The sequence below is a fragment of the Podarcis liolepis genome, assembly GCF_965112155.1.
Source record: "Podarcis liolepis genome assembly, chromosome: 9".
NCBI classification, from domain to species: domain Eukaryota; kingdom Metazoa; phylum Chordata; class Lepidosauria; order Squamata; family Lacertidae; genus Podarcis; species Podarcis liolepis.
The window spans coordinates 66663076-66679837 of NC_139564.1; the positions used below are offsets into that span (position 1 = coordinate 66663076).

At 41.1% G+C, this 16762-nt stretch overlaps 1 protein-coding gene across 2 annotated transcripts in view; it reads right to left on the minus strand.

The window, feature by feature from the left end:
* TBC1D19 (TBC1 domain family member 19) overlaps positions 1-16762 on the minus strand; it is a 73029-nt gene that overhangs the window by 39309 nt on the left and 16958 nt on the right. For both annotated transcript variants that reach the window (XR_014515836.1, XM_083460030.1), the window contains exons 8-11: positions 15496-15606; positions 13050-13122; positions 11205-11243; positions 6878-6990 (exon numbers count right to left, since the gene is read on the minus strand). Coding sequence is in view for 1 of the 2 variants with exons in the window: in XM_083460030.1 (XP_083316156.1) it covers positions 6878-6990; positions 11205-11243; positions 13050-13122; positions 15496-15606 (336 nt within the window). In the remaining variant the exon portion in view is untranslated. The remainder of the gene's footprint in view (positions 1-6877; positions 6991-11204; positions 11244-13049; positions 13123-15495; positions 15607-16762) is intronic.

Below are 16762 nucleotides of genomic sequence, written 5' to 3' on the forward strand. Positions count from 1 at the left end.
ACTCTGGGGTTGCGCCGCTCATCTTGCTTTACAGACCGAGGGAGCCGGCGTTTGTCCACATACAGTTTTTCTGGGTCATGTGGTCAGCACTTCTGACGCAACGGAACACTGAAACCAGAGCAGTGCATGGAAACGCCATTTACCTTCCCGCCAGACCGGTACCTATTTATCTACTTGCACTTTTGGTGAGCTTTCAAATTGCTAGGTTGGCAGGAGCTGGGACTGAGCAACGGGAGCTCACTCCGTCGCAGGGATTCAAACTGCCGACCTTCTATTATCGGCAAGCCCAAGAGTCTCAGTGGTTTAGACCACAGTGCCACCCGCGTCGCAATCCCATAGTCACCTTTGACTGGACGTAACTGTCCAGAGGTCCTTTATGTTTACCTATATGAGTTACATCATTGGTCCATTCAATTCATCACTGACTGACAACAATTCTCTTAAGCAAGTCATTCCAATAACAACTACAATATAATTTCCTTCCTGGACTCATAATCTTTCAATTCTTGATATATTATTTTTTTAAAAAAATTGAATAGGCTGTCCCACTTTTCAGTTAACATAGAATCACTGGGGAATTTTACTCATGCAATGGCATTGTTGTACAAAATGAATGCTGGCTGAAAAACAAAATATTTTCCCTGAAACCTTTAAAAAACCCCAAACACACACCTTACTTTGTTTACCAAATGTAACATAAAATAATGCCAGGAGTTTCACAGTTTCAATGTCACTTTTGGTGGCATCATGTGGCAAAAGGCAAACAAAAAAGTTATATAAATATTTATTATCTGCTTATCACATGAAGGACAGCTTTTATTATTAATTTCAAACTGAATAAGCACAGCAAACACAATTATAAATAAATTACGGTATAGATAACAACCCAAAGAAGTCCTTCATGGTGACTAGTCAGTCTATAGTATAGTAGAAATACAAATCTAATCTCATCAGGTTTCCAGAAACTAAATTTGAATTATTCATTACCATGACAAATATCTGTGTGTGTTTTCAATAATTTAAAGCTCCGTGAAATTCAGTTATAGCAGATCCATAGCTCCTTCGCTTGAATTCTACATTTCAGCGAAACTAAAATAAAAATAAAAACAGGGGCATCCTCTCAGAAAACAAAATAGATATTCTTAATGAAAACACACGCAATGATATCACCATTGCTCAACAGCTTCCCTTACTGGGCTGACCGAGGTATCCCAAATGTGGTGTTGGAGGAATCCCGAACAATAACTCTGGGTGATTTCAACATCCATGGCCAAGCTGCTGTTGGATTACCTCGAGATTTCATGGCTCCATGGCAACCATAGGACCATCTCAGATTGTTCCCGACTGAATGCACAGGGCATGACATACCCATGTTTTGGTCTTTGCTTCAAGTGGGGTGGGAGGTAATCTGGAAATAGAGGGGTCTCTGGGGATCCACTGTCATGGTCAGACCACTCCTGGCCACAGAGGTCACGTGGGGCTCTGGTGACAGAGGCAGATCAAGGAGGATGCCAGATTGTGTACCTGCTCCTTTGGAGAATACAGCTCCAACCAGTTGATCTATCTCCTAGACACAGGAACCACATACCCGCAAGGCCATTGCCTTTACACCATTGCTATTTGTCTTCTGAAAACAAATTTTTAACCAACTGGCATGTATTGATGTTTTTAATTATGTGTTCAGCGAGGGACGCGGGTGACGCTGTGGGTTAAACCAGAGCCTAGGACTTGCAGATCAGAAGGTCGGCAGTTCGAATCCCCGTGATGGGGTGAGCTCCCGTTGCTCGGTCCCTGCTCCTGCCAACCTAGCAGTTCAAAAGCACACCAAAGTGCAAGTAGATAATAGGGACTGCTCCAGCAGGAAGGTAAACGACGTTTCCTTGTGCTGCTCTGGTTCGCCAGAAGCGGCTTAGTCATGCTGGCCACATGACCTGGAAACTGTCTGCGGACAAACGCCGGCTCCCTCAGCCAATAAAGCGAGATGAGTGCCGCAAACCCCAGAGTCGGTCACGACTGGACCTAATGGTCAGGGGTCCCTTTACCTTTTATTCTACAGCCATACCTCATCTTATGTTTGCTTCACGTTGCGGCTTTTCAGGTTACGAATGTGGTAAACCCGGGTTCACCACAAGCGCAGAAGCGATCTGCACGCTTCGTGCATACGCAGAAGCGATCTGCACGCTTTATGCATGCGCAGAAGCACTCTATCACGCTTCACACATGCGCAGTAGCAGCGCTCTACTTACGGACTTTTCAGGGTGCGAACGGCACCCCAAAATGGATCACGTTCGTAAGTAGAGGTACCACTGTATTTTGTATTATGTAAGCCAAATTGATAACACTATATGTGTGGCTTGTAAATATTTATAAAATAAAGTGGTACCTCAGGTTAAGTACTTAATTCGTTCCAGAGGTCTGTACTTAACCTGAAACTGTTCTTAACCTGAAGCACCACTTTAGCTAATGGGGCCTCCTGCTGCTGCCGCGCTGCCGGAACCAGATTTCTGTTCTCATCCTGAAGCAAAGTTCTTAACCTGAAGCACTATTTCTATGTTAGCGGAGTCTTTAACCTGAAGTGTATGTAACCTGAGGTACAACTGTAGCTACATCTGGGAAATTTGGTAAGGGGTATGACTGGATAAATGGTTGCATCTAGCAAATAAACCATCCTGACTATTGTACAAAAATGATATATAATGAATTGAAAAGGATGTTTAAAATAACGTTTGTAAAAACAAAACAAAACCCAGAAGCTTTTCTTTTGGGAATTATAGGGACAGAACGACCTAAAATATATAGAAACTTATTCATGTATGCGACTATAGCAGCAATAATGTTACTCGTCCCAAACTGGAATGAAGCAGAAGTCCCAGCAAAGGAAGAATGGATACAAAAACTTATGGAATATGCACAAATGGCAAAACTTACCGGAAGAATAAGAAAACAAGATAACAATTTTTTTTTAAAAAAAAGAATGCAAATGGTTTATTGAATATTTACAGATAAACTGTAAACAGATAAGAACATTGGTAGAATTATTGAAATAAACTGCAGTTTTATAAGAGTATATATTTAACGTAGATGAATAAATGAACAAATTAAGTTAATTGGGATATGCAGAAGATATTAAAAATAAATTTAAGGAACTGCAGAAAGAGGGGGAAGGAAGTCAAGTTTTGAAATGTTCAAAATGATTGTTAAATTAATGAAATGTATAAATCTGAAAAGCATAAATAAAGTTTAAAAATAAAATAAAATGTGTATATTTTAACAACACACAATTTGTTGAGGTTATTCTTATCTCATAATAGCTACAGAAGGGGAGACTGCTTTCAACCACCCTGCCTCAAAGCTGCCCTAGTGAGCATCAATTCTTTGAGAGACAGTATGACCTGAAATCTAAAAGGAACAAACCAGAGAGTGCTCCTTATTCTAGGCATTCAGTCATACCTAACAACATAATATGCACTTTTAGTGTTTCCCTATCAGGCTAAGACTTGCAATTCTGCCAGCAGGTGTACATGCACAAACTCCCTGAAATGCTATAATTCATCTGGTGCTTTCAGTGTTCTGTTGTTAATTTCAGTGACAAACTGGCTTGTTCAACTGAATATTCAGCTTCTTGGAATGTGGACACATTTTCTATTATTAGACATAGAGAAAAACCCTAATACAGTGGTACCTCGGGTTAAGTACTTAATTCGTTCCGGAGGTCCGTACTTAACCTGAAACTGTTCTTAACCTGAAGCACCACGTTAGCTAATAGGGCCTTCTGCTGCTGCCGCGCTGCCGGAGCACGATTTCTGTTCTCATTCTGAAGCAAAGTTCTTAACCTGAAGCACTATTTCTGGGTTAGCAGAGTCTGTAACCTGAAGTGTATGTAACCTGAAGCGTATGTAACCTGAGGTACCACTGTAGATTCTAGAGTTCCAGGTGATTTTAATATACGTACGGTACTTCCTGCCTTTCAAATACATCATCAACGTGTCCTACGAACTTGTGTTCATATATCCAAAGAAGTCTGTAACATGACGTCTGTAGCCTTTTGCTTATTTTTATATTTGTGCCCCTGTAAACAACCTATTTGTATGTTGTTGTTCTAAACTGCAAATTGGCATCTGTACCTAAACTTCGTGGAACACAAATTGGTTCAAATTAGATGTTCTTCTCTGAAATGAGTGTATTTGAATGCTCACACACTTCTCCCAAAAAGCTTTCTGCTGTACCTTTCAGTGTCTTAACAAAATCTATTTCTCTAAATAAGATTTAGAGGTTCAAAAAGTCTTCAGTTTGCAAATACGGAGAAGGATAAATGGAAATTGACATACATTAATGAAGAAAAAGTAGCTCAGCCACTTAGTCAGTTACAAATGGCACAAGTGAGAATTCTAGGACTAAAACTTAACAGCACGGCTGAATGAGAAAGACATACTTTCTGATTTAACTGCTTCTAAAAATTACACTATAAATATATATTTTTAATTGTTGTGCAATAAATATACATATCTATGACAGTCAAAATTATCACACTAAAATAAACTTGATAGCCATAGCTAGTGTGATTTGAATTTTTTAGGATGGGGAGGGGAGATGAGTAAGTGAAAGAGTTTTGTAAAATTATGCAAGGAATGACTCATCCTTTCTCATAATACTAGAATCCAGGCTAGTCAATAAAGCGGAATGGTGGAAGATTCAGGAGAGATTAAACAAAATATTTCTTTCTCTGGCTCCCTCAAGATGTGGTGACACAGTTTAGGAGGCTTTCAAGGGGCATTAGAAAAAGTCATGGAGGATAAGTCGATCAAGGTCATGGTGGCTATATGCTTCTGCCAGGATCACAGATCCTCTGATTGCCAATTGCTGGAAAACACAAGCAGGGGTCTACTGCTCCCCTCATGTCTTGATTTTGAGGCTCCCATTGGCTTCTGGTTATCTCCTGTGGGAAACACACTGATGGGATTAGAAAGGGTTTTGGTCTTTAATCCAAAGAGATTCTTCTTGTGTTATCAGATTAGCCATGCCAGAAGTTCTCAAACTATGGACCACTGGAGGTATGCAAGTTCCATTCAGCAGTCTGTGAAAAGGCTTCACAGTACAGTCGTACCTTGGAAGTCGAACGGAATCCGTTCCAGAAGTCCATTCGACTTCCAAAACATTCAGAAACCAAAACACAGCTTCTGATTGGCTGCAGGAAGTCAGACGTTCGTCTTCCAAAAATACTTCACAAACCGGAACAGTGACTTCTGGGTTTGCAGCATTCATGAGCCAAAACCTTCGAGAACTAAGCTGTTAAAAACCTAGGTACAACTGTAGTTGAGAATATCTTCATCCCATCTGACACAATTTATTTTTTAAAATCAGAGCCAGATTATCAAACAGGCTAAGGTGGCTTTAGTCTTGGGCAATGATCTTCATAATATAAATGCTGGAACAGTTGACTTATTTCCCCTAAAAGACTATGGTAACCTAGATGTGTACTTTAATACGTTCAACAAAGAAAAAAATATATTACATGGCCTGAGACTCTGGCAATTTCCAATTGGTCCACAGAAAAAACTGTTTGCAAGCTGACATATTGGGGTTTGGGTGTTTCACATTGACTTACAATGACTCCATCATAACCGTTAGCTCCCCAACCCGTAACATTTCTTGCTACGGGCAAGGTTCATACTTGGTTGCTTGTCTGCACAACACTGTAAACTGCTTCTAGCTATGATTGGCAAGATTAAGGACAGATCATCTGATAAGACAGAACTGCATGGCAGTGAGCTAGGGCACTGTTGGAGCAGTTTCAATTAGTTGCAGTGTGGCAGCATGAACTGACCATTTCTTTAGATATTTTACTTGACAAATTAAAGACAAAAATACCACAAATATGGTACCGCTACTGTGGTATGTAGTGAAGTCAGCCAATTACAATAAATCTCTCTCATCCATTTACTATTAGAAAATAGTAAGGCTTTAACTGTCAGAATAATTTGGAACAATTCAGAGTTAATTAGCCATCACAACATTGGCACAATGTTTTTCATTATGACAAAAACAGTGCTTTCTCTTTCAACAATGTATAAACCATTACTTCTTGGATTATTTATTCTTGATGGTCTGATTTAAGTATATGCACCAAAAAGCCAAACATTTTCCCCTAAGCTTAGCAAAATCTTTTCCAATAGTGCTTTTAAAATACTGAAGTCTGTTTTCATCGTTAGATACAGCTATCATCTTATTGTCAATCCACTCCCAATCATGTATAACAAGGAATAATATACATTCTTTCTCTCTCTCATGCACCCATGCATGCCACTTATTCATCATCTGTCCGGTGGCATTTCAGGGTTCCCCGTTAAAGGGTTTTGTGTGAAGGGAGTCACTGGCTGTACGATGATAGGTTGTCAATAAACCAGTTCTGCACGGGGGGGGGGGGGGCCTTGCTGTGTAAATATGTGTTTTGCAGTGCCCCCTCCGATCCGATTAACCCTGCCATGCCTCAGTCCCCCGGGTTGGGGATCTGAGAGGGATACACGGCCAATGCCTAAGCCAAGGTTTCCTACATTTGAAACTGATAATAAAGTTGTGGCCATTTTAAATCCCCAAACACGTTGTCATGTGTGTTTCATTGCTCTCGGGTTGTCTCTCGTGGGGGGGGGGGCAGGGGTCTCCACCTGGGCACGCAAAATAAACTAGGGAAAGGGAGTTTCAGATTTAAAAAGTCAGAAAAACACTGTTAAATGAGCACAAACACCCTTGTGTGACCTTGGTGCGCAATAAACCAAAACTAGCATCGCGCTTAATAACGCAGCCAAACATTGTTTATAATTTAGCTATTGGGTATGTAGCTACTGAAAGTCCACATTTTTACTGCAATTTTGCTACTTACCTCGGGTTGACTGGAAACGTTCAGAATCAGTGCCCACAACTCGGCTCGTAGCAAATTTGGACATCCCTGCCGGACATATTGTTGAGCTGCTGCACTATCCTGCTCCATTAAAACTACAAGAAATGCAGGTATTAATAATACACACAAACATATTTCAGTTTTATATTTTATTAGCATTTCATTTAAGTGTTCCTCCAAGACCATTTAAGATGGCAGGGGAAAAAATCTATCTTTTTTTTTTGGCTATTCCACACAGATCTATGTAGAATATGAAGCCTGTGCAGAATTGGAGGCTGAATCACACAAAGTAAATTTTCAAAATTGAGGGGATTTTAAAGCTAAGAATACCATAATTGGTTAGAAGTCACATTTACAGCACGGTTCTGTACAAATCTACTCGGAAGTAAATCACACTGCGTTTTGGGAGGCTTACTATGGTTAATATATAGGACTGTACTCTCAGTTAACGTAACGATAATAAATGTCTTGAATCACCAAGCTGATTGCCATGGATTAGTAATATTAGTTTCAGACATTATTTAGTATTTCTAAAAATAAATTCTGTGTGTTCTCTTCACTTCTGGCACGTTCACACTATTTTTCAAACCTTTTCCAACTGTGGCACTACAGCTATAGAACCTGTTGCCAACTGTGGTACATAGTGCATCATTACTGCTCGCCTTTAGAAAATGCTTAAAAAACCTATTTGGGGGCTGTAGAACTGAATTAGATTTAGTTTTATTTATCTATTGGAGTTTGCTATTTTACTGGGCTGAATGCTTTTTAGTATTACGGCTGGTTCTATTATTGTTTATTTTAGTGCTATGTTTTACTGTTTTGAGGTTTTTGTTACTTCCACCCTGAAAAAGGTAATGGTAAAGGTACCCCGACCATCCAGTCGCGGATGACTCTGGGGTTGCGCGCTCATCTCACTCTATAAGCCGAGGGAGCCGGTGTTTGTCCGCAGACAGCTTCTGGGTCATGTGGCCAGCATGACTAAGCTGCTTCTGGCGAACCAGAGCAGTGCACAGTAACGCCGTTTACCTTCCCGCCAGAGTGGTACCTATTTATCTACTTGCACTTGACGTGCTTTCAAGCTGCTAGGTGGGCAGGAGCAGGGACCTGGAAGCTGTACGCCGGCTCCCTCGGCCAATAAAGCGAGATGAGCGCCGCAACCCCAGAGTCGGTCACAACTGGACCTAATGGTCAGGGGTCCCTTTACCTTTACCTATATTGCTCATAAGTCTTCCTCACATTTTACAAAGGAGATTTTAAAGTATTTAGGAAGAACGCATTTAATAATTAAGTATCAGCAGATAGTTCACAGTGAAGAAAGAGAAAAAGAACTGCCTTTCTGATCTTTGCCCAGATGAAGTTGAGAAATATTTAGCAAAGAGAGAAGGTGAGTGAGCTCTTATCTTGAAAGATGAAGAATCCATAGTTTAAGGTTGGTCAGTATGTCAGAGAATGGACATTTATACAAAGGGAAAAGCAGTTGACAGTGATCAGTTGACAAGGGAAACTATTAATATATATCCAGAACAAGAGCAGACTGTGGGTTCTGGTGCAGAGCAAACTGCTGCCCCTTAAGGTCAAAAAGGTGGCAGAGCAGCTTTAAAATTTCTTTCTAGGGGCAAGACAAAAGGAACTGGGGGCCATTCAATTCAATGTGCTTAAAGTCCGCTAAATGGGAACAGAGCAGCACTTGACAACAAGCTTACAGCAGGACATGGCAGGCAATTAAAGAAACCAAGGACATAAAGGAAATTGAACATGCTAAAGGACTTTGGGGGAAGCGCTGAAATTCAGTGGCAGAGAACGTCCTGTCTGAAACCTTAGATAGCCACTGCAAGTTATGGCAGACAATACTGTATTGAGCTAGAAGGTAAAGGGACCCCTGACTATTAGGTCCAGTCGTGGCCGACTCTGGGGTTGTGGCGCTTATCTCGCTTTATTGGCCGAGGGAGCTGGCGTACAGCTTCCGGGTCATGTGGCCAGCATGACTAAGCCGCTTCTGGCGAACCAGAGCAGCACACGGAAACACCATTTACCTTCCCGCTGGAGCAGTACCTATTTATCTACTTGCACTTGACGTGCTTTCGAACTGCTAGGTTGGCAGGAGCAGGGACCGAGCAACGGGAGCTCACCCCGTCACGGGGATTTGAACCGCTGACCTTCTGATCTGCAAGTCCTAGGCTCTGTAGTTTATCCCACAGCGCCACCCGCGTCCCTGTACTGAGCTACATAGAGCAAAAATTTAACTCAGTGTAAGACAGCTTGCTACAAGAGGAATGCAACATACTGATGCTTGTATGATTTAGTTTGGTTTTAGAGATCTCTACTCCGGAAGGTACCTTTGAGCCACTTAACTTGTTTCTTCCTAACATCCGGATTGCAAAAGAGAAACCGAGTATTGACCCACAAAGTAAAGGTTTGAAAGAGACAATGCTACACCTGGCAGTAGATAGGGATAGCACTGGTGAAAATGCTAATACAGTGGTGCCCCGCAAGACGGAAAACTCGCTAGACGAAAGAGTTTTCCATTTTGGAGGTGCTTCGCAAAACGAATCTCCTATGGGCTTGCTTTGCAAGACGAAAATGTCTTGCGAGTTCCTGCAGGTTTTTTTCTCTTTCCCCCCTTTTTCTAAGCCGCTAAGCCGCTTATCAGCTGATCCGATAAGCCGATAAGCCGCTAAAAGTCGCTAAAAGTCGCTAATAGCGCTAATCCGCTAATCCGTCAATGGGCTTGCTTCGCAAGACGAAAAAAACGCTAGACGAAGAGAATCACAGAACGGATTCTTTTCGTCTTGCGAGGCACCACTGTATGGGTATGTTTATGCTTTTCTGCTGCTTGGCAAGGTATACACAAACCAGAAATAATTTCCTGGGGCTGTCGGCCAAGATAATACACGGCATTTCCTGGCTAAGCAAGTGGCACGAATATTAAGGCTACCCAATTAGCAGCAAGTCAAAGATAACTCAGTTAGCAACAGATGCCTGCTTAAAGGCTATCCGGGACCATGGAAGAGCTTCTGTTCAGTATGAACTTTGATGCCAGCCCCCAGTAATTAGGACATTGCTGGGAAAACAAAACAAAACAAAAGAAGGCCTGCTTGAGAAGTTTAAAGTGAAGATTAACACCTTTGATGACTAGTTTGGTCAAGCTTGCAGTGCATGAGTCACACAGTGAGACTATGACTCAACACAAATCACACTTCCTATTTTTCTGCTGTCCACCTACCAGGTACCTCCTGCATCCACACATTTCATTCCATTCCCCTTCCTTTTTTGCATTTAATATTCAGTGAAAAGTGATTATCCAATATTTGTATAATGTCCAAATTAAGTTTTTTGAGGAACTGAAACAAACCATTTTTTAAAAAATGGCTTTGTACAGATCTGAAATGATGCTATTAAATCAAGGTCACGGATATCTAGGTTACTTTCATCATCATCATCATCATCATCTACTATTATTTATACCCCACCCAGCTGGCTGGGTTTCCCCAGCCACTCTGGGCAGCTCCCAACATAATATTAATAATATTCTATTAATTTAAGTGGTTGCCCGATCAGAAGCATGTCGTTTTGGGTTTTCTCCCCTCCTGCCCCAAATTATCATAGTTGTCATGCTGTCTTTTAATATAATTTAGAAGAGGAGAATGTGACACGGGCACGGCCTAATTCCTTTCACAGTCACTCTTGTGAAAGGAAAGGCAGAGAAAAAATAATTTGTTCCATGTGGGTTTGATTTCTTTTAATTAAGGCATAGGGTTGATTTCCTTTCAACTGGTAGAATAATGACCTTATTTGAAAGGGCATAACCATCCTGCAAGCTGACTTAGTGCTACGTGTTTCATTAGGTTTTGCACTAGCAACTAACCACCTGGAAGAATTAAAGTTATATTCTTATCTGATGCAGGGACATAAACTCCATTAACACTAATGAGAGTTCTTTGTGCACAGAAGCAACTCTGGTGATTTTAAAATAGAATTCAAAACAGGAATTTAGCAATTTGGAATAAAGCTGTCATAAACACACACACACACACACACTTCGTTTTTAATCTGCCAGCTGTGACACTCTTTATCTAGAACCTATAAACCTCTAGCAGTTCCATCACGTTAAAAAGGTACAAGTTACATTTTTTTATTTTACATCATTTACAGTGCAATTCTGAAGGAAATCCCAATGCATCCAGTGGTACTTAATTTCTAGTATTTAGAATTGCAGCCTTATTACACTTCATACCAGACAAAACAAAGAAAACCCACAGAAAAACTTAAATCACTTGTAATTTGTTTAGAGTCAGTATCCAATTCTTACCTTTCTGACCAATGCGTACATGTTCATTTTCAAAGAGTTCTAAAACAGTAAAGCAAGAAAAGAGTGCAAAGAGTTCAAAACTATTTAAACTTTACAGAAGGACGTTTGATTTAACTATCAAAACATCTTATCTGAAATCATGGCACAATACATGCACCAGAATTCCAAGGAACATGCATTCATAATACACATGTGCAACATTTCTCTCCGAAAAACGGCACCCGTTTGCCTCCAAACGACTTTTTAAACCCTTACCCTTTTCGTTTGAAATGTAATTTGAAGCAAGAGTTTGGTTTTTTAAAGGAAAACAATGTTGGTTCTCTCTCTCTCTACTCTGAAAAGATTAAAGGGCAGTTTGAGAATACAGTTATCAGAACGCTATATGAGATGGAAATTCAGAAGATGGGTTTCTGCATGTCCTTATCTTAGCTTCCCTGTATAGCCTGTTAGTGCGCTATTTTAAAGTATCATATTATTTCATTCTCTCCTTTTGTAAGCCACCTTGGGGGGGGGGAATTAAGGTCCAAAAAAAAATTGTCTAAAATAAACAATGTTCTTCAAATGTGCTATTTTTCATTCATGAGAAAGGTGCTTCAACTATAGTTATAGAACATCAGCAGTCTTATTAATTTGCACCCATTTAAATTTTGATGGCTATCTGCTCATTCCCATCATGAGACAGGTATTATTTCCAAGTGGCGAATGCATTACCAGTAAGGAGAGCTTCCTGTAATTTAGAGATGGAGCTGAAGAGGGCATATGCTAATCTAGTTAGATAATAAATAGAACACAAAAAGATGCCTTGAGGCTCTATCTACTTTGCTGTAGCACAAGTTTTGTCCTTCATCAGTTGAATAAAGATAAATCAAGATAATGGTACAGAGTATTCTATACACAGCATGAATGCCGCTGGAGATAAAAGCCCTAGCCGCAATAACATTGTTCATCTCTAAAGCACTGCAACACTTTCCCTCTTGCTATTCTGGATTAATCTGCAGTTCTAAACTACTAGAACCATTCTGCTTGACAGCTGGTTTTCAATATGCAGGGATTTTGTCTGAAGAAATTGCTAGTCATGTGATCCCACCCCTGCGCTCTGAAGTGCAGACCAAAGCTTTGTTGTTGTTGTTTAGTTGTGTCCGACTCTTCGTGACCCCATGGACCAGAGCACGCCAGGCACTCCTGTCTTCCACTGCCTCCCGCAGTTTGGTCAAACTCATGCTGGTAGCTTTGAGAACACTATCCAACCATCTCGCCCTCTGTCGTCCCCTTCTTTCCCAACATCAGGGTCTTTTCCAGGGAGTCTTCTCTTCTCATGACGTGGCCAAAGTATTGGAGCCTCAGCTTCAGGATCTGTCCTTCCAGTGAGCACTCAGGGCTGATTTCCTTCAGAATGGATAGGTTTGATCTTCTTGCAGTCCATGGGACTCTCAAGAGTCTCCTCCAGCACCATAATTCAAAGTAGTAATTCAAGGTAGTAAGACCAAAGCTTACTACCTCAGTAACAATTTGTCCTAACTTTTTTGGACTAAAAGATTTACATTCAGTCTAGGATCTGCTATTTTCCAAATCAGGCTTCTCACATTTGCTTTTATAAAAGCAGTGTTTTAAAATTTAGCCAAATTCCGACCAAGAGAGGGCTCCAGGAATGAAGATACTGTACTCAGTAAGTTTTGGCTTTTCCTGCTATCATTACCATACAAGTTATACTTGCCAAATCTCTTCCTACCACAGTGCAAATAAAGCCACAAGAATTGTCATTGGAACAGACGTTAGCATCTATATCTCACACGAATCCTTGTAAGAACCAAGAACAATTTTACTACTTTAAACAAAGGCACTAACCTGGAGGCACATGTGCAGAATCATCAATATCCAGCTGGCCTGTGTTCAAGTCTAGCTCATTGAAATATTCTTTCTTGAGAAAAAATGTACAAAAAGCCCACAAATATTTTATCAGCAAAGGATATTTCTTTAAATTTTAATTAGTTGTCAACAAAACTCCAAATTGCTATCAATTAGAAATATGATTTACCATATTTTTCGCTCTATAAGACGCACCAGCCCACAAGACGCACCTAGTTTTTGGAAGAGGAAAACAAGAAAAAAAATATTCTGAATCTCAGAAGCCAGAACAGCAAGAGGGATCGCTACGCAGTGAAAGCAGCAATCCCTCTTGCTGTTCTGGTTTCTGTGATAGCTGCACAGCCTGCATTCGCTCCATAAGACGCGCACACATTTCCCCTTACTTTTTAGGAGGGCAAAAGTAAGTCTTATAGAGCAAAAAATACGGTATACTATAATTGTCATCTAGCCCAGTCCTCTGACTTAGGAATGAGGCAAGAATTAAAAGCAGAGAGGCTCAACTATGTGGATACCCCATTAAGATTTCTTATGAGCAGTATTGCAGTGGGCACAGCATGTTGTGAGCAGGACTCCCAACTTGATTTCAGCCACATCCCAAGCATTATGTCACCTAGTATTCTGTAGGGCAGTGGTTGCCAATTAGGGCTAATATCACAAATGTTATGGTCTGTTTTACTGCTGTGCAATTTTTCAATATATTGGCCAAAATCAGTTTTGAAATCACACCGCAATAACGATTTTGACCCAGTGTCAGGCTTCGGGGAATCGGCTCCGTCCCCCGTGGCCGTAGATAAGCAGAACAAAAGAAAAGGACTCTTCTTACCAGTTAGAAACTTTAATAACCACAGCGAGAGAACAAAGAACACATCTTCTAGTAATGGCGGTGCTCCCAATTAAAGAGCCCACCCCCTTCGGTCCCTATGAACCTACATCACTTCTACGTCTCGTAATCTGAGCTTGCCCCCTCTGTGGTTTCTGTTCTGCCACTTTCTGAGCCCTTCTCGATTTTGCAGAGGGTGGTGGAGGAATGCTGTCTGTGAATCTGCTAACCTTCTCCCTTCCAGTGTTTCCTCTCCTAGCTGTTCCCCATCCAGTATATCCCAGCTTCTGCCTTCTGAACTATGTCCCTCTGCAAACCGCTGTTCCAAATCTATATTGTCCTCCTGCTCCTGGGGAGATTCAGGATCTGGATCAGGAGCAGGGGGAGGCTCCCACCATTCCTCCTCAGTGCAGCCCTCCGCAACACAGTCCCTGACACCCAGCAATACGCAGCAGTATGTAGCTCCTTGCGCAAGGGGAGAGCAGGGCAGCTGATTTCAAGGCACCACCAATGATCTTAGCTTGTGACGCTGCCGATCTGAGCTGCCTTCCCTCATACTGAAGGAGACCAGGGTAGCCAATTGCAAGGTGCTGCCTTGCCCTCGTGCTGATGGAGACCAGGGCAGCTGATCGTCCTCACTTCAAGGCATCGTGGCACTACCTTCCCCTGGCACTGAGGCGGACCAGCTCTTCTTAGTCAGCAGGAAAGCAGCGGCAGCTTTGCTAGCTGCTCCACTGATGGTGGCTATCCCCATCCCCTCCCACTCATACCACGCAGTGAGGTGACTCCACTTTCTCTCCTCCCCCCAACCATCCAATCTCCGTGGCTGCCCCTTCTCTTATTCCCATGCCTGAGCTGCACGTACCAAACCCGCCCGATCTCTGTGACTGCTCCTTCCCTCATGCCCACGCCCGACCTCCCATTTCAGACATCGTGATATATCGGAATATCGCGATGTTTAGCTACTGATATATCACGATGCTGAAAACCAGATATCGCTCAGCTCAGCCCTAGTCTGTTTTTTTTTAGCATACCTAAAATCCTTTGCATATTTTGGGTTACCCCACATTTTGTTCAAAAAATTGCTTTGCAGACGTCACAACCATAAAGTTATTTTAAAAAGTAGGGGGTCCGTGGCTTGGCTTTTGAAAAATAGGGGGTTCACAGTAATTAGCTGATTGGGAACTGCTGCTGTAGGGCATTATTTAAACATACAAAATAGTGGGGAAATTTCCACCAGGAAACTCACATTGCCCCTGGATGTAAATTGCTCACTCTGCTTCTTTCTTCAACACAAGGACTTGGGTCCTTTGCACATCCAGAGCTCAGTAAACTCAAATTTTCCCCCCACCCTCCAAGTATCCTTTCCACATTCTCCCCTCCAAAGTGTTTTCAGAGCACTAAGCAGGCAGAGGTCACAATAAAGCAAATGACAAGAACACCCACTGAAAACAATGCAACCTATCTGAAGGCCCAAACAGGAACTGTGAATGTTCAGTATCTCACAGTTAAGAAAATCTAGCTCTTTTGTTCATCTATACTTATTTCTACTATTTTAGAAATGCTTTTGAATGACAAATGATATTTAAAGATTATTATTATTACCAGTTCAGGGATGTCCTTCACTTTCAGTGGCACCTGAATTAATCCCAGGTGGTTTCTAAAACTAGGCTGCTCACTGTTTTCATAATTCGGATTGCGAAGGTTCATCAATACCTTTAAGAAAAGCAATACAAGTTAGTGTTTTCTATTGGCCTCATCAAGCAGGCTGTTCTTATGTTCTCATGTTCATTCATCACAGTAAGCCACTGTCAAGTATTTCTGATTGCATGCTATGGTCCTAGGAAGCTTAGTGTTCATGCATCTCTGGACTTGTGCTGTGTAAAGACAAGGTTAAAGAGACAGGAAGAGTCTGCTGTAGATTCTTCATCTGGTCTCTTTTGTTTATATGAAACACTCCAGCTTGTACATGAATAATTTCTCCGAGTTAATACAGGATTATGGACTGAATATAAATTTGTAGATGCAGGCCAAGCACTAAAAGGTTAACATTCAAAGAATGTCAAGAGATGTCAAGAAACAATAGAAAACACAAGAGACATAACAAAACACTGTTTACTTATGCAAAGTGTTTTCATAAGGTTAAACTGAGACGGATTTAATTAGCCTTAATTACAGATAAATGCTATAGTTACATTATAATTCAAGCCATCAGCAAAATAAAAAAACAACCCAAGAACATATAAAGTTCAATAGTTCAGGCTCGCAATGTAAGCCTTCTATCTACATTTGCATGAGTGCAATAGAATGTTCATTAATATATGCAAATTAAGCTATGATAGAGTCAACCAAACTAATGGCATTTGCAATGCTAAAGTGGAAAGAAATTCCTATTTACACAAGGGAATTTTTCAAATATGAGACTTTCATTTACCTTCACAAACGGCATATCCATATGCTTGCTTTCTGTTCTGTTGTTTTTATTAGGCAAGCTAATACAGATTTACACTGCCATATGGAAATAGTTCTTGGAAAATAAGATACCATACTATTTTCATGTTTAAAAGCTCTATCAATCAATTTTGTAGCCACTGGTTCAGGTTTCTTCTGCTCATGCTTCTCATTTGGGATTTTAGTAGTTGTTTCCTTCTCTTCTCATTAAAATATGTCACTCTCTTCCTTGCACAACCGGATTTAGACCTCTCTCACTTCTGAAGCCACATGGTAAAACGAGCACATATGACCTCAAATATGGGGGCAGGGCAAACACATGGGAGGGGGGTCTCCAAAGGGACACTCTGTGTTGTCCTCTAGCTAGACCAAAAGATTGAGGGCATGGATTGTCAAACTGTTCTGGGAGCCATGAAAGTCC